We start from the raw sequence: 22,475 nt of genomic DNA, 5'->3' as shown, positions 1-22,475 counted from the left end.
AGACCAGGTTGCTCAAAGGCCCATCCAATTTGGCCTTGAACACTGCCAAGGAGGGGGCAGCCACAGTCTCTCTGGGCAACTTGTTCCAGTGTCTCACCACCCCCACAGGAAAGAATTTCTTCCTAATATCTAATTTAAATCTACCCTCGTGCAGTTTGAAACTGTTAACCCTCGTTCTGTCACCACACTCCCTGGTAAAGAGTCCCTCCCCACCCTTCCTGCAGGCCCCCTTGAAGTACTGGAATGCCACTATAAGGTCTCCTTGGAGCCTTCTCCAGGCTGAACAACCCCAACTCTCTCAGCCTGCCCTCACAGGGGAGGTGCTCCAGGCCCCTGGTCATCTTCGTGGCCCTCCTCTGCACCCGCTCAAGCAGGTCCATGTCTTTCTTATGCTGGAGGCCCCAGAGCTGGACACAGTACTGCAGGTGGGGTCTCACCAGAGCAGAGCAGAGAGCCTCGACCTGCTGGCCACGCTTCTTTTGATGCGGCCCAGGATGCGATTTGCTTTCTGGGCTGCGAGTGCACGCTGCTGGCTCTTATTCAGTTTTTCATCCACCAGCACTCTGAAGTCCTTCTCTGCAGGGCTGCTCTCGATCCTCATTGCCCAGACACAATCATTTGTGCTTGGGATTGCCCTGACCCATGTGCAGGACCTTGCACTTGGCCTTGTTGAACTTCCTGTGGTTTGCACAGACCCACCACGCAGTATTTCATGAGAGAAATGCAAGTGTGATACAGAAAAAGGTAAATATTATCTATGAGGATATGGAAACTGTATTTTACATTAGTCCTGCACCCTTTCCGTGGTTCACAGTGCTATTTAAAGATCACATAAAATGACGAGACTTCTTCAGGCATGGGGTGGGGATTACATTTTAGATTTTTTAATTGGACATTGAAATACCAGAAGTGTCAACCTTGCTATTTCCTAGTTCTGCTAGAGAATCTAGAGTATACCCCTCTGGAGCTATGCTGATAGATCTTAATTTATAATTGGAAAGGTAGAACGGCTGATTTTTTTTTTTGACTGACGAAGTATTTCTCTAAAATGCTAATTCACAGATGATTTTACATAGAAAATAAAAAAAAAAAAGCCTTTGTAATCTTTTCACTTTATCATTCCAGCCATATATTCCTCATTTATCACGTAAAACAAAAAGCAGGAACAAACTCTTTAATTAAAAAATACAACCATACTTCAGCCTTTTTCCCTATCAAGAAGCAAACATTACAGCTCTCTTCCCTCACGTCACACATAGGACATGCAATTCTTTCATCCATTTGCCAGATCATTATGCTTTGAGGCTGCCCTTATACAGAGGCTTTATCTAACATCCTTCCCTTGTGGCTAATACTGTGTGTTCAGAAGGACAACTGCAGTCCCACAGTAAAGTGACTTTTGCTGCTTCTCTATTTAAGCTAACAAGTATTTAGCTTTTCATCTGCTTTATTCTTTCCCTTTTATTTCTTGAGATGTCTCAATCAACACTATTATTTACCCGTTTCCACAGGCAAGCAAAGAGAATTACTTTTTTTTTTCTTCCATAGCTGTTGAACATAATGCTAGCTTTGCAGGTCTTTAGTGAGTGACAGCTTAATACATGACTCTGAATTTTCTTTAAGTTTCCTGTAGACACACTCTGTACCTACATGAAACAAAGAGGCACTTAATGCCAGTAAGTGAGGGTCCTTCCAAAGTATCTCAAATATGTATCTATCAACAAAAGAATGTTAGGAACTGACTAAAATGTTCTGTTTGAGAAGGATCAGGCAGAAAAGAATAAAAATATAATAGTTTTGTATTATTCCCTGAGTTTGCTCACATTGTTCAGACAAGAAACAAGGCGTGTTGGACTGGCAAGAAAGGAGGAGTGAGCACAGGTTCACACAATCCATGTATGCTCTAAGGGCAAACCATTGTCATCTTCAGTCTGGCAGAAGCACTTGGGAATGCAGCATTCAAGTACCAAATTAGGAACAGAGTCATCACCTTTGGAGAAATGCCAGAGTCATTCACTCTAACAGTTTTAAGACATCTGAATCTAAGCTTTGGATTTTATTTGTAATGTCTGAGATGATATTCATATTTTTCAGGCAAAACTGGTACTACTTCCCTGTCAAAGGGGGCTTCCTTTTTAAAATAACATTTTTGGATTTGGATTTCACAAATATTTAGTATCACTGAAATATCACGCATTGTTTACTTTTTGCCTTAAATTCATTCACTGTTTGTATAACACTAATTTGCTCATCATTCTGGAGGAAAGATCACAGCACAACACTGAAACAGGTGCGGTGCTTTTAACACCACCAAACATGCATGGTTTGACTGCAAATTGAACTGATTTTTTCTTCCTGCTCCAATCTTGGGAGCAGAGCCCACTTTAACATGTTGACAAGAGCAGAAGTGTATCAGGATGTAAGCAGGCTGCATTTGCCATCCACATCACAGTCTGTGCTGAGGAGAGCTAGCATATGGGATTTGCCTTTCAGAACTTCCCATTTCTGAAGGGTTCATCAGGGCCACTGGAAAAAAAGAACCAGATGTGATAAAAACTCTGTAATAATTGCTTGGTAATTTTCCAGCTCTGAATCCTACAGTGCAGTTTATTGACACAAGCACCAGGCATCTCTTCCTTCCCTTGTGCTGAACCAGCAGTCTGGCAGTCCTCCCAATTTTTTATTGTTCTTATTGGATTGAGGTTTGCTGAGAAGGAGGGAGGGAAGGATTAACAGCACTTTTATAAACACACAGATTTGGTGATATTCAGGGCTGGTTTATATCCATCTCTCCCACTTCAACTTCCACGCACATCCTGTATTGTCTGTTGCTGTTTTCTAAGCCCAATCCTAAAGTAGTATTTTTTCCAGAATACTACTGGTCAGTATTCTGGAACAGGAGCAGAATTTTATTTGGCGGCTAAATCACAGATAAGTAATTTGCAGTAGGGAACTTGGTCTGCCCGCTTTACTATTTAAGCAGCTATAGGATTCAGTGTAAAACCTACGTGCTATCCAGCCCCCTGGAAGAAGAAAACAGCCCCAACATACACACAAGGCAGAATAGCAACGCAGTATCTTAAAGCTTAAATGGTTGCCAGTTAATATCCTGATCTCTGCAGTGACAGTATGGTGGTAATACAGACATGGTGCAACCCCTACTTCGAAGAAACTTACAATGATGCAGGGCAGCCACCCTTTTATTATTGGACTCGAACAGCAGAAAGGTTTGTTGAAGTCTTTAATCAAAATTCATACTTTCAAAACAGAAACTATGGGTTCAGCTAAGGACCTCTGTAACACTCTGTCCTACCTGGCAGTGAGAGGCAGGGGTCTTCCATGGGTACTGCACCCCTCTCATGTAATCACACACTGTTGAACACAACCCAGTTCTACACATACAGTGCTATTTCCTTTCCATTTTCCCTAAAAAGGTAAACAACTTTTTTCTTCCATCCTGCGTTTTTTTCATTTTGAGCTGCAGATACACAGCCAGTTCTCACTTTTTTTTGGATGTTTATAGTCCATTTGTTTTTGTTCTCTTGTACGCACTGATGAGCTTATGTATAATGCTTCATTTCCTGTACTGTACAGCAGAGATAGACCAGAAGGGATAAATTAAGGATCAGGAAAGACCTAAGCATAAGATGTGAGAGAAGACTTCTCCCAGATGACTTGATTATAGATCATGACTGGTAACAAACAAGGTTTCCCAGATGGCTCAAAGGACACTACTTACAGCCACGCTTAAAAATTTTACACAACAAAGCAGGCCAGAATAGGTTTCTCATAAGAATTTCACTTTCTTTTGCTTGAAATATAGACCTATGTAGTAGCTGGTGTAGTTGAAAGTCTACAAACCAAAAGGAAAAAAAGAAAAAAAAAAAAGGAAAAGATGAGAGTTTGGCATTACCTTTTGCTCCATCTGGTGTTTCATTTTTATTTTCACTTGTTCTCACAGTTGAGGGTTCACTTCCATCACAGACCTAAGAAAGGAACAATAAACATGCATGCCTATAAAAACCAAATGCATGGTTGTAGAAACTCCTTCAACTCCACAGGATTAAAACACATACTCCTGCAATTCAGGGGTATGCAGAAGCACACCTGTGTGCTTTCTAAGGGGACTTGAAATATAGGTAACTAAGAGAGAAGTAAGTCCATTTCCCTTCTTCCTAAAAGGCTAAGTGGGTATAAGACTTAATTTTCCAGAGTTGCAAAGAGTAAGACAATGTGGTCTTTAACCTGAAACCACAGTTTTCACAGGAAAGGATATGGAAAGGGAATCTGGAGGAGACATTTTCACTGACTGAGAACAAATTCCTTCCTCTTGCAAAATCTTGCATGGTTGACTGTCCTACAGAGCAAATCTATCCCTTTTGCAGGCCTGCCTGACATTAGTGTCTGTGCTAACAGCTTGCATTCCCAACATCAAAACCAGGACACTTCGAAGAGACAACAAAACAGGGAAGGATTTGAATCATTTTCTCCTTTCTACAATGCTGCACCACCCAGTCTCAAGATTTGTCACATTCTATGAACTGGATGACACCTACTACAGAAAAAAGTATTTCAGAACATGTAGAAAATCTATACCCGTAGATATATCTATCTATCTAGATAGATAGATAGATACAGATGGATATACACATCGGTATACATATACCCATACATGTTTTTACCCAAATATTAATTTTTTATTAGGTTTTTGTCACCTCAAATCAACAATGGAAGTTTAGCACTCTGAATTTTTAATTATATTTTACTCAAGCACTGTATAACTCCATATTTACTGAGAAAAAAAAATGCAAGTTTTAAAAGACTTCTCCTACCGACACAAATCCGTATTTATTTTTTTTTTTTTTTAATCGGGGATCTTGAGAGGTAGAAGACAGCATAACTGCCCAGGAAGTTATTACTGTTTCACAGAGCAGTAGGAGCAGACTGGGAAGCTGTCAAGGTACCAAAAGTCTAGTTCCTCTTTGGGAATATGGCAGGAAATTTAGCAGAAACATCAACACTATTGTTTTACCTTTCCTCCTGCTTTCCTCCAGGTGAAGGGAGGTTACAGGATTTTTGGAGGCTATTATTAAACTGGAATTACTTCATACAGCTGCAGATGGCTTCAGTCCTCTTTTGTTACATAAAAAGCTTTCTAATGATGGGACAGCAACAAAGCACTGAGACAAGTTACCTATGGAGGTTGTAGAAGCTACTTCACTACAAGCTTTTTGTGACAGATTAGATGAATAACCACAAGCAATGATTTTTGAATAACCATCTTGCTTTGGAAAAAGGAAAGCAGTATAGATTTGAGGTCCTACATTTGTATTATTTTACTTCAGTCAAAGAGACAGGTTTAGAAGGATTCTTTTTTTTTTTCCCAGTTATTTCTATATTTAATAAATATTCTAACCTTCTGGTTTATGTATCTTAAGTGGCTACAATCATTTGTTTGTTTGAATTACTTCCCACTGATGTCATCAGTATCAAAACATGTAGTTTAAGAGACACAGAAGTCTACTGAACACTGTGACATATGATTTTCAAACATTACATTGTATAGCTTAAATACAGGAACATGAGTATTTCTTGTGCTTTACTGAAATAACATACTTGAAAGGGAAATCATACTGCTTTAAGCTATATGATATTTTACCTAAATTGCTCTGCTATTAGATCTTGTAATTTTTAGGTGTAGTCAATTCCAAATCCAGAAAGCTTTTATGGCATTAATATCCTTTCTGTAAGAACATGCAAAGTAGAACAGTGAAACAGAAGCTGTGCCTCCAGAACACACTTTTGAGCTTACAAACTCCCCCCACTATGTTTCACTTCTACCAGTAAAATTTGAAAGGAGTTGCTGAAGGAGAGGAAGCTGCTGGAGGAAGGAGGAAGTTAAATCCCCTTAAAATTTACTATGCTTGCCAGCCCTGCTACCATTGCGCTGAACGGCAGCGTCCCGTCCAAGACACATACATAAAATCTACAAAACAGGTTGTTTAAGGCAATAAATCAGACTGTCCTTCACAGGCAGCAGCAAGTACAAGGGATGGGGCTGAGGTCAGGTAAGCTAGCCGTTCACTCCCATCAGGTCAGAGTCTTCTGATGGCTGAAGACCTAGCTGCTTTTGGCGGAGCAGTCAGGACACATACGCTTCTCCACAGCAGAGGAATTCTAATCATAGTCTCCATTTCCCTCCTTCCCCTTTCCTGCACACGGGAGAGGTTGTTCCATACCCCATGAGAGGAAACTCGAACCCTTCAGGACCTGTCAGAGCAACTCCCCACACACAATTTAATGACACGCACGGGCTGTATGGGATCTAAGCCCCTAGCTGACAGGCATAAAGACCTAGCCAAAATAGAGGAGGTTAGGTTGATGACTTTTTTTTTCCCTCTTTTTTTTTTTTTTTTTTTCCTTCAATAAAAGAAACAAGAGCAGCAGGAAATAAGAGGTACTACCACCCAAAGGTAAAAGTGGGCTTTTGGTAGCTCTTTGGGTTATTGACGTCATGAGTTTTGCATCTGCGTTAAAACTAATTCAGATTACCATCTTGCCTATGGAGTGGTTGTTTTACTCATCACCTTTAAGTAATACGGGGCCAATACACAATACTTCTTTCTACATACTAAAATTGCTTAAAGCAACATCAAGTCTGGACCAATGCTACTCCCATCAATTCAGTAAAAAATCCCCTTGGAAATCAGTGAAAAGCTAGACACAAATCGTCCAGATATCTCTTTTGTGCCTGTGCATCCCTTCCCTGTCCCCCCATCCCTACATGTCCCTCTCTTCTCTCTCCCAGAATCAAACAAAACGATGGACAGAAACTTACTTTTCCCTTTGAGTCATTCTGTAGCCTGAAGATATCTCTGACATCAGGAATCTGGTGCTGTTTGTTCTTTTTTCTCATGGTTTGTGTGACAGTTTCTACCCGTTTTTCTACCGCTGCCTTCTGGGTTCGGGTCAGTGTGGACAGAAACACCACACTTTCCAGGGAGTCACCAGAGCTCTCGCCAAACAGATTTGACAGACCTGCCTCCTTCAGCCATTCTTCTTCCAGTTCTCCCTCTAAGCAAGGTGAAGAGAAAAAGCCATAAACATTGGCTTTCGAGTACAGTTAAGCACACTGGATATTAATGACATGATATAGTTAATGCAGTTCACAGGAAAAGTATAAGGGGATCCACATTTAAGAGCAATTACTTACACTACCATGACTTGGAAAAAAGCTATTGTTTCTAAAAAGCTTCAAAAGAGTTAACGTATGACACCAAAGCTTTTAAAATAGTTAATCCAATACAGATTGCTATGAGGCAATCTTTATAATAATCTATAGCACTTCTATTAAATCATATACCATTTTATAAATGTGCCTAGATATAAACATGTATGGGAAGTCTGAAAGCCTCTGATCATTGCTGCTTCATTGATTTTTAGTTCAGTCCTCAATCTTTTTAGCTCCCTTGCTGACACGGTTCTGCCCACATTTCTTGATACATTAATACTGCAGCCCTCCACTAGCTCAATTTAATGAAAGACAAACCAGGCTACAGGAGTCACCTTAACGCTATTTCTTTAATCAGTTCTTATGACATGGTCTCCAGCCTGCTGACAGCCCACAAAACAATTGTTGCTTTAGTCTTACAGCCGATAAGGTATCCTCTATTGACAGACTACTGCACATGAAAGAGGAGAAAGCTATTAAATACTGTCACCTATGGCAAAACTCCTGCTTCTGAAATCAGTATCTCTCTAATGATACTGTCTTTAAAACATTAAGTTCTGTCTGTAGCAGCTGAGCTTGTGCTGAATGCCAACAATCCCCTCAAATGTTCAAGTAACACTGCAATTCAATCAGATATCTGAAAGTACTCCAAAGCTGGCATGTCAGCTTCACCACTGACTGTAGTTTCCCACAGTGCCCAAAGAACATCCAAGTGGGCACCTGAATAGTAACAGTGTTCAGAAAACAGACACTAAATTTTAAGTATGAATTTTGCTATGCCGTCTCAAGCAAGCCCCCACCTAGACAGTCCCATCAGCCAGCTGCAGTGTCCCACACGCTCAGGAGTACTCACACCCAAGCGAGATGCTGCACGTTAGGCAAGGTGTGGGGCACAGCAACACCTGCTCGAGCTGATCAACTCAACGGCGCTGACTCACTTGGGCTTCATGCCAGAGTCAGCAACTCAAGCCAGAGCAGTAACTAGCAGGAAGAAGGCTATATGTGAATAAAAAAGGAAATGGTGGGTTTCGGAGTGCAGAGCCTGAAAGCATAGCAGCATCAGTGAGCTGGGGTAAGAGAAGAGGCTCATGCACTGCAAAACAATGGGCTCTGCTGCCCTGGAGAAAGCCTTGCAGCTCTGTCAGATGCCCCGCTCCCTGCACACGTGGGCTCAGAGCCTTGCTGCTTTCTCCAGAGGCCAGGTTGTTATCTTCTTCAGAGCACTTGTAAATAGCAGCGATGGTTCAAAATGCCTAGGGAGGCAGAAGTGCAAATCCCTTTGAAAGCTAATGGAGCACATTCTTCTCACGCACGCAGAGGCCATACCAAAATGTAAAACTCACCATTTTAATTTACCGAGACTGTGGGCCTCTCGTAAAAATGGGAGAGAGGCAGATACTACACTGCTAAAAAATAATTTTTGAGAAAAGAGTGGAATTAAGGGCATTATTGCTCTTCTATCTGACAGGACAAGAAAAATACAGAAATTGCCCAACTTCTAAGACCATGCCCTCATGAGTGGCCCATAACTGATGCTTCTGAGAAAGAAAAATAATACAATTGAACAGTCACAACAGTTACAAGCATAGAAAGTTACTAAACTTAAACTGGTTAATCATTGGCTTGTCTTGTAAGGTAGAAGCTTTCTATCCACAATAGCTACAATAATGAACAACATACACAAAGAGTGAAAGGGTAAGTTAGTTTAACAGTAAACTGCAAATAATGCTTCAATTGTGATTTGCAAGTACAGGCACCTTTCTAATGTTCTGCAAACACTATTTAAAGGAAAACCGGTCTTTTACTTATCTCAGATACAATTCTCTTTCAGGGCACTGCCTGTTTCTGGTGATATGCATCAGGGGCAACACAGTTTTCAAAGTGCATGTTCAGTAGAGTGAACTTTTTGATTTACGTGTGTTTGGCGAGTGCCATCTCTTGAAATAAGACTAAAAGAAAAATCCCTAAATCAGCAGACTCAAATTCATTCACAAGAACGGATTTCATTACCATCTGGCTCTTTCACTACAAGTGCTACTCGTTCCTCATGATTATTTCCTCTGGTTTCATGAATGTTTTCAAGTTCTTTCCAGTAGTCATCCATAGACAGTTCATCCAAGGAGTCCTGGGATCCTGAGCGGTCAAACGATGCTCCATCAGGGGTCTTCTTGGAGTGGTCATGGTTCATTGTATACTGGCCAGACCGACGGCTACAAATATAAACCAAAAAGCAATTGCTGTTAGCATTTTAAGATACAGGTTATATTAATATCTGTGAAGGCAGTTACTGATAAATTGTGTCAAAGTATCAAAGCAAGCTACTGTCAACAAGAAAACAAGATATTAAAAATTTCTTTTAATATCCGTAATATATTTTTAATCTAGCATTTCTGCTCTACATATCTCCCAATCTGGAATGGCCCAGGAGCCTGTATTAAAGAGGAAATAATGAATCCAAGTTCTAGTAATCCCAGTCACACCAAACTTCTAATTCAACTCACAACAGTCATTTCCACAAACTTCATGGTACGTATCTTCCTAGCCCCACTCTTCATAAAGAATTTTTCAAAAGTGTCTTTCTGCCTGAGTAAATACTTATAGCTTGACAGTACTTTTACTTTCTTCCTTTTCTAGTCTGCTTTTATTTTTTATTAATGTTTAGTCTGGTACCTATGACCTTAATTACAGCTGGGAAAGGACAAAGTAGAACTACTGAAGTTACAGTTCATGAAGTAAACTGGTGAGTCCAAATGTTTAACAAAAGCCACTATTTGTTTCTATCTTGCTTCCTCTTTGAATGAAAGCTTACCGGTTTTATAGTTCGATATTACTAGATTTTGCCTCACTCTGCCAAATGTATGTTGCTAAGGCTTTCAAAAAGGATCTTTCATCTTAAGCATAGCTAGACTAGAAAAAAGAAACCAGCAAGATGAAACCTCTAGGTCCCATCTTGACTTCTTTAAGTCATCGTCAAAAATTGCCACTGACCTAGCAAAGAATTCCTCTTAAAAAGTGCAAAGGTTATAATGATGTCATTAAAGTCACAGGTCATCCTTACAGTCAAATGCACCAAATCAAAACCCACAAACTGATTCAGAGTATCAGTGGATTACACAAGCAGCAACCTGATCTAACTTCAGAGTTGGCCCTGCTTTGAGCAGGGGGCAGACCAGACAAGATGATCTCAGTGGTCCTTTCTAAACTAAGTTACTCTACTATTGTGACAGTATATCAAAATTCTTCCTTGTATTAAAAAATAGTAAGTTCTTAACATTTCAGGAACAGCTTCAGATGTCTTCTGTGTCTGAATTTGTCTCCATATTCTAAAAAAGAAGGCATGGTTTGGGGTTAAGTAATAAATATCACTTAATATGGGAGAAAAACACATCAAAAATAAGCATTGTGGATCTATCACAATGTGAACGTACTAAATTAAGTCCTACCTTCCCATTTGGCTGACTTTGCAAGTTTATCTAGAATTCAAACAAAAGCACCTCGTCCTTACATTTTATCTTGGGACAACTGATGCTTATTAGCTGCCCCTAAGTAAAAAAGCCATACCTTTCTCTCTGAAGATAAGCCCCTTGCGTGTCCAAGCTGCAAATGTTTTCACACCATATGTGCTTGATTCTCTGATAAGAAATACTAACTATACGGACTTTGCCTTTAAAGGTAAAGAGCCTTATGGAAGGACTATGAGTTTCTACCCGCCCTGCCTCTCTGCTCCAGATACAAGTTAATAAATGACAATGAACTACCAAGCTAATATGCGCCCCAACACCATTCCTTAACCTGCCCTTATTTGAAAGCCCAGGGGGAAAAAAAAAATATATATAAAGGAGTATTTAGCTTCTGCATCAATGGCAATAGCAACATCTTGCTAGTAGTGTATGTTACCCAATAAATACAATTTCTCCATGTAGCTACCTTAGTTACTAAACTTCTCCTGACAGGCGTGTCCCGTGTGTGACCTGTGCTGCTTGTGAACCCAACACTAATCACTGCAGAAAGATGTTCATGGAGCCACACCAGAAGCGTTCCCAGCAGCCAACGTAGATGCCAAGTGTGGCCAAAGCAGGTCAGACTTCCCAGCCCTTGCCAAGGCTTCCCTCCTGCAGCTGAAGGTGCTCAGAGCAAGCTGGGTCCCTCTCATGACCAGACTTTCTTACACTCGAACTGCAGCCTGAGTGAGGTCAGGTTTCAGCTTGTTGTCCCTCAGTTTAATCCTGCGGAGCTGCTCGGCAGCTCTTCAGTGCCTTTCACCTTTGGAACCACCTGCTCTCACTGACAGACCTCGGCTGAAATTTAACCACCACAGTGCACCATGCAAAAGATAAAACTAACAGACTGAATACGCTAAAAGCATACGTGTCGTGGGACTCTGGCAGGCTGAGGTGGGATATGCTGCAGCAGGCTGTGACTCTGTGCCACGCTTCCAGGGCAGTGCTCCCCTTGTCCTTCCAAAAAAAGCCCCAGACTAAGTCCTGTCTCGGAGAAGATAAGTCTGTGTCCTGAAATGCACAGCTGATATTCAGCACAGAGCACTCCAGGCCATTTTCAAGGCCCTGTACGCATTTGCTGTACATTAAAACACTCCACTAACTCTCAGAGGCTGTGCCCTACCCTTCAGTCATGTCACAGGCCTGCTCTACTCAACCAAACATAAGCTGCTTTTCTTGTACAGCTCTTCCTGGCCTGACCTTTCCATCTTTCATTAATGAATCCGATATACAGCAGCTCCCAACTTTGAGTGGGCAGTAACGTCACTTTTCCCCATGAAAGCCCTCAGAGAAGGACATGAACAACCAGCAGAACCTTCCAAGAAATATTCACACCAAAACCTCACTGCTCTGTTGCAAATTTCTCCTTCAAAATCCATGTTGCCTTAGGCCCACTCACAGCTGGCAGCCTTAGCGTCGGCAGCGCTTGGGCTCCTCAGGAGCCAGTGCCACCGGCCACTGCCACACTGCTCCTGCTCCACTCACCGATTCCTTGTCTTCCCTCGTCGGACTCGATCAACCCCCTATCCCCAGTATCTGTTCGGACTGCAAACCCTTTCATAGCCATCTGCACTTGTCCACATCCACAATGCACATTTCTGTGGGCTAGGACAGAGAGAGGCTCAGACTAGGAGAGAACAACTGCTAGAACTTTAGCTGACATAGCAGGTCAGATCTTATTTTTCACTTGGTTCAACGTTTGTTGCTTTGCATACCCCACCAGAAAAAGATGCTAGTGAAGCAGTATTTGGTGCATAATCTGCTCAGCAGTGGCTCCAGGCATCCTCATCTCTGTCCCTCCTATGAACCCCTGTGCACAAAGAGGCACAAACAAGAAAGACCCTTTGAGGAAAAAGGAGGACAGTCTTGATACCATAGGGTTGGTGCAGATTCACAGCACAGGGAAAAATAGGTTTCTATTTTTAGATATCTGTGGACATGACCAAGAACATGGGATTTCTGCTGTGACCTTCCAATAAATTCAATCGTTCTCCAAACATATGCTTAATAAGCACTAGTTGCATAATCACACAATAAAAAAGCATAGATGAGAAAAAGTTAAGGCCAAGAAAAAAAACAGAGGACAAGAGGAAAAGCAATCAATCTTAGCAATAACATTATAAGGAATTATAAGGAAAAGATATATGTTTTTAAAAATAATTAATCCCACATTCTCAGAAAGACTTATAAAAAAAAAAAAAAGTATTTCAAATACCCCATGTTGCAAGCTTTAAAATTTTGTAGACTGACTTCCAAAAAACTATCAGCAGGAAACAAGCACAGTTCATTACAAAAAAAGCTGTTACTGTGGTTGCAGAAAATAGGTTACTTCTCCAGCACATTCCTAAGTTTTTAGGCATTCAGTTTTTCTATTTACAATTTGAATAATGCAGCTGCTTTTCGCAAGTATCTTCAAGGAGATCTCTTTTTTCCCCCAGAAAATGTAAGCTACTGCTAACAAACAAAGTCATTTAAAGTAATTTCCAAACACTACTCATTTAGCATTTGAGATTACTAAATGGTAAATTTACTCTCCAGCATGTTTTTTTTTCCCCCCAGAAAACTTGTATTTCTGTCAAGGTCTTCACTAACAACACTCTCAAACTCTATTACAATCTTATTAACATCTATTTCCAATCATCAGTAAACAGTTTACTCCTCAAATAGCTTTACAGGGACAAGTGCAATACTCTCATTTCCAAATTACACAGTCAGTTCTGACCTCTGATACCCAGACACATGCCCTTTGCAGCTGATGAGATTTTTGCCTATTTATCTCAGCACACAACTGAGCCCCCAGGTATAAAACCCATTCTTCAGTATAGTTATTGCAGTCTCTTAGGAGAGTTAATCTTATTGTCCCACCCACTGGAGACACATTTATTTATTAGAAACATCAAGGATGGATGCAAGACAAAGCACTCCAGCTCTTCCAGGGGGAAGCCATTAAAAACAGTTCTTGTAATGAACACCAATCATTACATTTACAAGGAAAGAAACCAGATTTGGGTTATTTCACTAAGCACTGATGAGCTGCACGTTGTGGCAAGTACTTAAGGGAGAAGAACTGTGCACAAGTATTTCCTTCTGCCTTTCCTTTTGTGACCAACTGTGTCCTTTCTCAGCCTGTAAGAAAAATATGACTCTTCACATTAATCACTGTTTTACACCATAATAATGTGCTTTCTTCAAGTTCTGTCAGCCTGATTTTGATTTCATCAATAGTCACTTTATACTGGTGCAGTTGTCTTTACCGCTTATTTTCTTTCCTGCACTATCTAAATTTCCCTGTCTGTGTCAGTGACTTTTTAGCAGTTCATAAGTGATACTCGTGATGTGTAAACTACAGCAGCTAGAGATTAATCAATTAGTAAGGTGCACTTTCACTGGGATTTCAGATAAATTCAGTTTGCAGAAAGCAAATTTTCCTCTTACTCCCATTTTTAGAATTTAGGCCTATGTTGTGCTTTAAAACAGTGAGCAATGAGAAAAAGATAATCTTTGTCATTTCTATAGTGCTAGCGACTAATTTTGGATCTGAATATGATCCTTCTACATCATTTTACAAACATCATAATTGTAAGGTATATACTATGTATATAGGTATGCATATATTAGACGTGTAAATATACTGAAAGGCAGAAAACACTAAATGCAAGGATGTTCACAGTAATAAAAACTAGGGAATATAAATACACTGTTGAACCAAACATAGTAGATTAACACTGCTGAAAGAGAAGCGGAGTTCCTCTAACAGGATTATTGCAGCAGAGCTCACTACCCCAGGAAAAGACAAAGTCCAGCTACTAAATACTGTAAGAATATAAAGCAAAAATACACCAGTCTCTATAACGTTATCTTCTCCCTGGAAACAAAACAAAAAAAAAGCACAACAGATGAAATGCAAGTGAAAGGCAGGACTGTGAAACACTTTTTCTGCCTACAAATTAGGAATTTCTGTACAGGGTCGTTTTTAACACCTGCTTTTGCCAAATTTCAAAATTCAAAATTCAGGCCTGGATCTTTCCTGAATAAAAACTGTCATGAGTGGAACAAGGGAAAAGGCCACCTGATTAATTACTGGGTTTAACCTCGATTAGGATTCGACTCTTCGGGGTTAAACAAATATGGTCCTTTTCCACAGCTGCCTAACAAAGCCTGTAGGACTCTTAAACATTGACTTTAAACAGATTCTAAATTGAAGGCAAATTCAATGTCCCACAAGAACAGAAGTTTCATAAACATTTGTTTGTATCAACCAATTTACAACACTGAGAACAGTACAAAAAAAGCACTGCATTATCCAGTGATATAATTACTTGTCAAACTGGACTATTACACTTCCTTAAGCTCTACACTGAAAATACAGTCCTTGTATGCTTGGCCTTAAAAGCTTCTTTAAGTAATCCTGGCCATTAACCATTGCTATTGGGGTTCTTGTACAGGCAGTGTCTTGAGCACTGGAGCCCCTTCAGATACAGTCTCTGGCACCCCAATAAACTAGCACTTTACTTCCAGTATTATATAAAATGACAAAAACCTATCTACCTATAGCTACATTACAGCAGCAACTTCTGAAATGCCTATGTAAGGGGAGTCATCACTCCCAAAGCTAGTGTACGTTTGGCCATTTACGTAAAAGCTATTAGTGGTATACAGCCATACCTCAGCTGATACTGGGGCTCACTGGTCTGAGCATCATACCAACAGATGGTTAGATGTGTTAAGAACCTGATAAACAAGATACACAAAGGCTGTGAGAGGGGGAAAAAAAGGGGCGGTTATTTGGCCTGAGAGGTGAAGCATGCTGTTCAAATTCATGGTGCAAATCAGTGACAGAAACAAGAATAATTCTTGGATCTCTGGAGCCTTTCACCACTGGACCGCTGAGCATTAAAGATCAAGATCTGACCCAAAGCGAACTGCAAGGCAGATAAAAGGAAGCTCTTGTGGGTTCGTGACAGACTCCAGCACTGTGGCTATAGAGTAGCACCCTCAAAACAGCATTATCTTGTTGATGTTGGAATTACAAAGTTAAGCAGTAATTCACGTAAGTAACTTTAAGTTTGTACAAAGGCTAACTAGATTTAAACAGCTAAAAAATGCCTATGGGTACTATGGCCCATTTTGAAAACTGTTTACTGAGCAGTCACACCCATGAGATGCTGTGCTCTTAAACATAAATACAGGACTTCCCAAGTCCTTTCAAATCTAAACAACTAAAAAGATAAGGAGAGGGAAACAATGTGGTCTCCTGCCCCGTTTCTCATCCTGAAGGCTGAGCTACAGAAGTGTGGGAATAAGTAAAGCTCCTAAGCCCAAAGCTCCCCCCATCCCTCCCCTCCTTTCAAGAAGCCAAGTACCACTGCAAGGTGCAAAGACTTCTTAAATGAATTAACCAAGAAAGCTCTAATCTAATGGCTACAGCAGTCGCCTGGCTTGAGCTCCCTGTTCTTGACCGAGACACTGGCCTGGGAAGGGATTGCCAGACCTTCCTATAGCCACAGCATCTACCAGAAGGGCATCCTCATCTTTCACAGTTTCTAGGCAAAGCTGCACCCCAAAGATCAGACACGAAACCAATGCAAGGCCTTGATTCAAAGGATGTGTTAAATCAGGAATTTTTATTACCATAGCACTTATTCTAATGGTTTCAACCTAATGTTTAAGAAATTTCATTCTGTCACACCACTCCTTTGCACAGTATGAAGTATTCTGCAATGCAGCTTTGAGCATCTTTCAAAATCTTCTGTTAAAAAGAGACCACATTGTAATTGATGTGCCCATCAAAGCAGGTTGTCCTAAAGTAACTGGATTTTGCATAAAGCCACAGAGTAGTGACACCACCTATCTGAAGTTTTTTTTTTTAAATGTAAATGTCTTCAGCTTTTTATATGGCTTAACGTATTAAAAAGATTCTTTCTACTTCATTGATAGCTAAAACCTCCTGTCAAACAAAAGCCACTATCACTAGCTTTCATGAGCAGCAGGTAACCCTTGAGCAATACCTACTAAGAACCAAGTCTGGACGTTTGGTGTCCAGAACAGTGCAAAAATATTTCTCACCCCTTTTAAAGTGCTTCATTAACTTTCAGAAGTCATTACAGAAACTTTAGTCTGGGCTTGTATTTCTGCTTTTCATTCTAGCTCCTAAATCTCGTCACTCATTGCAACTGCATCCTTTCCTTTTTACGTCTTTTGTCATTCATTCCTTCCATGACTGACTGCAAACTCCCTTGCAACTCGTTCTTTTCAAGAGGACATGCACAGATAACTGTAACAAATCAACACAATTTCCAGTATTTTTGATGAATTGACACTTACACTTCTCTGCTTACTTAAAGAGTCTTATTTTGGCTGCTCTGTGACCTTATGGGACATTTTGAATGTCAATTGCAATCAAGCTTGCCCAAATCCCTCTTAAGCTCCAAAGAAAAGCTAGAAAAGTAGGAACTGAGGCGAAGCTCTGTTCTCCTTCCAAAGACAGAGTACAAAGTGATTGCAGAGAGGGTATAAAACAGTACTCACTTTCTAAATGAGCATAAAAAAAGGCTGAGCAAAGAGAAACAGGTCTCAGGATTTTTTGTAATACCATCAGCTGCTGTTAATACCTGCTCAAAACTGCTCTGGAGATTAACAACAAAAAAACCCAAACAAACAAATAAACAAAAAACAAAACCAAAACCCCCACAAACTGGCACTTTAACCCCCTCCATGAATAATAAATGCAAAACAGGCCAAAGTCAGCGCTGCCAGACTATAAATCTAAAAAGCATATATATATATATATATATACACACTGTACCGCTTCCAGCCACATCCTCATTATTATTTATGTAAGTTTTTTTTTACCTTAGTGAACATGACCCTCCTCCTTTCCCAACCCCAACTTGTCACTGAAGAAAACAGGAAGGAAATCGTGGCAATGACACAGACTATTACACTTAATATTCTAATCCACTGCACCAGCAATGGGAGATTCCAGATACAATGCCAAAACTTAATCTGCCTGAACTATATGCAGCACTTCTAAGAAGATTAAAATATTTCATGACATTTCCTTTAATAGGACCTCACGTTCCTACACAGCCATTTAGACTCTACCTATTCCCTACTTCCACTTAGATAAATTATAATTATGGTATACTGATACACACACACACCCTATCTAAAATGATGGTATAAATCATCAGCCCCTATGTATAACTGATGATGTGAAATGATTTGTTATCAAAAAAGTATTAGAACTACAACATACATACTTTTGAACATTTGCAAAAAGTGTTACTTGATATGCCATCCCCATTTATTTCAGAATAAACTCCACACAAAGCAAGAGAGAATTCAGGACTGACAACTGCAGCCGTGAAGCCTGTCCCCCACAAAATGACTGCACCAGATGTGTTGCCTTGTTTTCGGGGGGACTGATGCATTCCAGTGTCTGAGCTGTCCAATTCAGTGCATACTTTTAGCTTTATTCTCAATCCATAAAATACTGAAGCCTGCTTATTTCTTTCACTGAAAAGTGAGTGCCACTGACTCAGATTTGGAGCTTTAAATAGAACATCACGTGTTATCAAACTCACAATAAAATTATCACAATTAGCTAAACTGAGAAGTAGGGTCAGAAGAAATGAGTTCTGGTTTTACTTCTCCATTAACAAAATGAAGTAGACTTTTTAATATTGTCTCAAGTCCTGCCATTCTGACCCTTTTAATTCTCATACCACTTGAATAAAGACTCAAAGACTTTGAAAACACACTCCTATTTTTTACCCATACATACAAATTTCTGGTTCAAAAGCATACATTTTAGAAAGAGAAATAGCTATTCTTGGAAGTGCAAAATCCACAAGAGGGGAAAAAAAGGGGACAAAGAAACCTGGGTGACATGTACAGGTACGATCACACAAGTGGCACCATGCTAGAATGACATTTGCAACTCGTGCAGACTTTAGGAAGAGCTGGAAGTGCTCACAGAACCTCAAGTCCCGCTGAATGAAAACAGAAGTCAGTCTCCAAACTCAACAGACAGACAATATATTTCCCTTACATACAACCCTAATCGTGCTTAAAGCTCTAATTTTAAAGAAAACATATTGCCCACAGCTAGGAAAATAAGGAAAGGAATGGCCTCCCTTAAATCTCCTTTGTCACGTTTTTGGCTCTGACCTTTGGTCAGTTGATCTACCTTTCTCATTCGTTCCAAATGCCTTCTACATCATCCTAGCTTCATAAGGACACAGATGTTTTTCTCTGCAGTTTTGATTCTTTTCATTCTCTACAATTCATATCAATTACAAAAATGTATACAAAATATGTTCTCTGTAACAACTCTCATGCTGCTTATTGGGAAAATATTCAAACACATCATACACATTTTAAAACTACACTTTCTGTAATCTTCTAAGGGAACCACTGGAACTAATCTTCTCCCAAAGAAGAGAATAAAGCCTCTGTGAGATTACTTCAGGCTCCACAAATATCAAAGAGAATAAACCAGGAAGTGAAATAGATACAGTATTTGTAATTCCATTATTGAGAGGCGCAGAGAGGAAAGATTTAAATAATTTATTTTTCTTTTCACAGTGGGAAAATATAAGCATGGCAACAAAGCCCGATTTAAGCTATCCTGGCAAATACCAGGACCATCTAGTAAAGTACAGTTACAGCCATGAAATGATACTGGAGTCACTTTTGTGCCTCTAATAGCAATTAGCTCTCTAAAAGCATTAGCTTTTACCATGTTAAAGACCTATTAGTTAGACCTATAACCCTGTTACTTGTAAATACAAGGCCTACAGCACAATTCAGTAATTTTGTTTATGCTTGAAGGAAACTGGCACGCATTCATAGTTAATTTATTACAACATAATCTCAATTTGTATGAGCATTCCTAAACAGCAGGCAAGGAAATCCGTGCAGGAGTCTAAAGACGTTTTGTCAGGAAATTGTTTTCATTGTCCAAACAAACCACCAACAAAGACTCAGTAAGACAAAGCAGATAAAGGTGCTCTTACTGAAGCCGGAGGAGAGAGGGAGAGAAGGAAGCAGAAAGGGCTGAGGAGAGCAGCACATGCAAGGCGCACCAGCAATCAAGTATACTAAGGGACACAGGTCTGTTCAGAAGCAAAACATCAGAGAAGCATCCTTAAAGGCAAGGGGATAGGAGAGAGGGAGGCTTCAAGGAAACTGCAAGTGATGGACCATCTGGGTTTAGTTCAAGCTCAGCATGAGGAAGGTGTTTGCAACCAGCTTCAAAAGCGGTTGCTCAGGTTTCACCTGCTCTCAGAGAAGCTAACACAACTATGCTGCACACGTCTCCACACATGAGGCAAACCTGCTTTGAGGAGCTCCTCTAGCAGAAGCCAGGCAGAGCGTGCCACGGCAGAGGCAGAGGGCAATGCAGGACTGCCCGGACCCAGCTGTTTCCTTCACAGCCCCTCCCCACAGACCCACCACACAGAGGGGGCAGCGCCAAAGTCCACTGTCACCTCAGCAAAGGAAAAGAGATTGAAAAGGGCACTCAGTCACAATTCTTACCTTTTATCTTCGAGTGCAACTGCTGAAGCCATGAGCCTTTGCAACACCTCCTTTCCCACCAAATTCCTCCTTCTAAGCAAATATTCCTGGGAAATACCTGTTCCTGGGGTGTAACAACTGAACTGTCCGTGGCCCTCTCTGTTATCTACGCTAATGAGTGCCTCCAAAGGCTTGGTGTCCTGTGACCCACCAGGAACCCCACTAAATAAAACAAAATTACATTAATATATTCCCTCCCACCTGGTATTCCTGGTAGTTTTTGAATGTCAGTAGACAACCAAGCAAGCAGCAAGCAACTTGGGACCACAGATTCTCTCCTTCCCTCTCCCCCCTCACTACCACCTCCATTTTCTGAACATCAGCAGAAAAGTTACAAAAACGTCTATTTTTTCAACCAAGCTCCCTGCAAAGCTTTACTGGTACTTGTATGCATAGGTACGTCCCTTTGCTTACAGTTTAAGTACACAGATGTACAGCTACCAATCTGAATACATATATGCATTCCTGGGCAAGTTTGGAAGCTAGCCTACCATAGCATTCATTACTGTGCTACCTGTCCACAAGGTCAGAGCATCAGGACTTGAATACACATACAAAACTTCAACAGTAAGGATTTAAAAGAGGCTTTGTTTTGTTTCAGGAGAAGAGAAAAACAAAGAGAACATAACACAAACCAAACAATGGGGGGGGGGGGGGGGGAAACGTAAAAGAAACATGCAAATTAAATACCAATCATTTAACAGGAACAACTGTTCAAAATTAAAAACAAACTCTAAAAAAATAATCCCATGTGTATGTTGTTATTAGTTGATCATGATTTTGCACATGTAATCCTTGTTTCTCATTTCTACTAACAGCATTACATTTTTTTGTTCTTTACTCTTAGATCCGATTCTTTTTTGGCATAAGCAGTCTCCTTTCCATGTGGGCACATGTGCAGTGAGTTCATCAAAACTTAAGATGGTCATGGAAGACTAAGATGGTCACATTTTAAGGCATCAAAAGGAAATGTTCAAGACTGGTTAGAAAGGGAAGGCTGACACTCACTGCTTGCTCTGCAGCTGAAAAAAAACATGCTGCTAGTAAAATGAGAAAAAAATTGTTTCCAGAATTATGGAAACAGAAGACTAAAAGAGGTCTTCCCAACTTTAGTTTAAATTACACTAATCAAAAAGAGGATGCAGGTAGGGACTGTGAGAATTCTGCGATTTAAATATTAAATACGGGTAGTAAGTAAAAAAAAAATAAAACAAAAAAACCAAAACAAAACACAAAATCAAACATCCTGACATTTTTTAGTTTTCTAAATTATTTAGATGATAATTCTTAATAGAAATTATTTACGAAAATCCTTTGTTTTCCTTTCTAACCAACACCCCTTTCTTTACCAGCAGTTTACAAACATGACAGATACCAGTTTCTAAACCAATATACAGCTGCCACCTGTGGTTTTTCAGTTGATAAGGTTCTGCACGATTACTGTTCTAAAAAGGTATCAGTCTATTTTGGAAGATGTCAGTCAGTTATATAAAGCAGTATCAATCTCTCTTTTTAAAATTATTGCATCACTAATATTAGTCATAACTCTTACCCTGTATTCCCAAACAAAACACTTCAGTGGAGGGTTAACTGCCAGCAAAAAAATGCAAGTAAAAATGACATTGTACTCTTTTAACTTTCCTCATGTATCTGGAGGTTAAATCCCTGACTTCAACTTTAGACATATTCCTTTGTGTAAACAGCGTAAAAATAGCACTTACTCGTAACACCAAGTAGCTATGATTACAGACCCCAGTAACAATCAAGGAAAATGAAATGCAGTGCTTCACATGTAACACATTAAACCTGAAATAAAGCACAATCCATATGCAGATGCTTCTATAAACAAAAATTCGTATTTTCTTTCATCGTATGGACACACATTGTGTACAGAAGAACAAGAGCAATGTTATGCACTCTTGAGTATTACTACCTGTGATTTTTAGTTATAGTACTAAGCTCCCCATGCTAGACATCTGTACTTCCCATTATAAGATGCATCTTCTACAAATCAATATCATATGTTTTTATACAGCATCATATGTACAAAGGGAAAAAAAACCCAAACATTTGCTGCATGCAATATTAAGTCACATAGAAAAACTCCATTTTAATTAATTTGAAAACATCATATTATAACAGTGACCTAAGCCTGCAATTTG

The 22,475-nt window shown here is 39.9% G+C and overlaps 1 protein-coding gene across 1 annotated transcript in view; it reads right to left on the bottom strand.

Annotated features, from left to right (window-relative positions):
* Positions 1–22,475, bottom strand: part of ARHGAP18 (Rho GTPase activating protein 18) — a 66,943-nt gene that overhangs the window by 28,289 nt on the left and 16,179 nt on the right. Inside the window, exons 2-4 of the mRNA XM_086461236.1 lie at positions 9,242–9,441; positions 6,839–7,074; positions 3,914–3,986 (exon numbers count right to left, since the gene is read on the bottom strand). Of these exons, the coding sequence (XP_086317362.1) occupies positions 3,914–3,986; positions 6,839–7,074; positions 9,242–9,441 (509 nt within the window). The remainder of the gene's footprint in view (positions 1–3,913; positions 3,987–6,838; positions 7,075–9,241; positions 9,442–22,475) is intronic.

This window comes from Leptosomus discolor, chromosome 2, assembly GCF_034619465.1.
Source record: "Leptosomus discolor isolate bLepDis1 chromosome 2, bLepDis1.hap2, whole genome shotgun sequence".
In the NCBI taxonomy this organism is placed as follows: Eukaryota; Metazoa; Chordata; class Aves; order Leptosomiformes; family Leptosomidae; genus Leptosomus; species Leptosomus discolor.
Note: the sequence above shows the minus strand (reverse complement) of the source record. Positions and strands in the feature narration are given on the sequence as shown.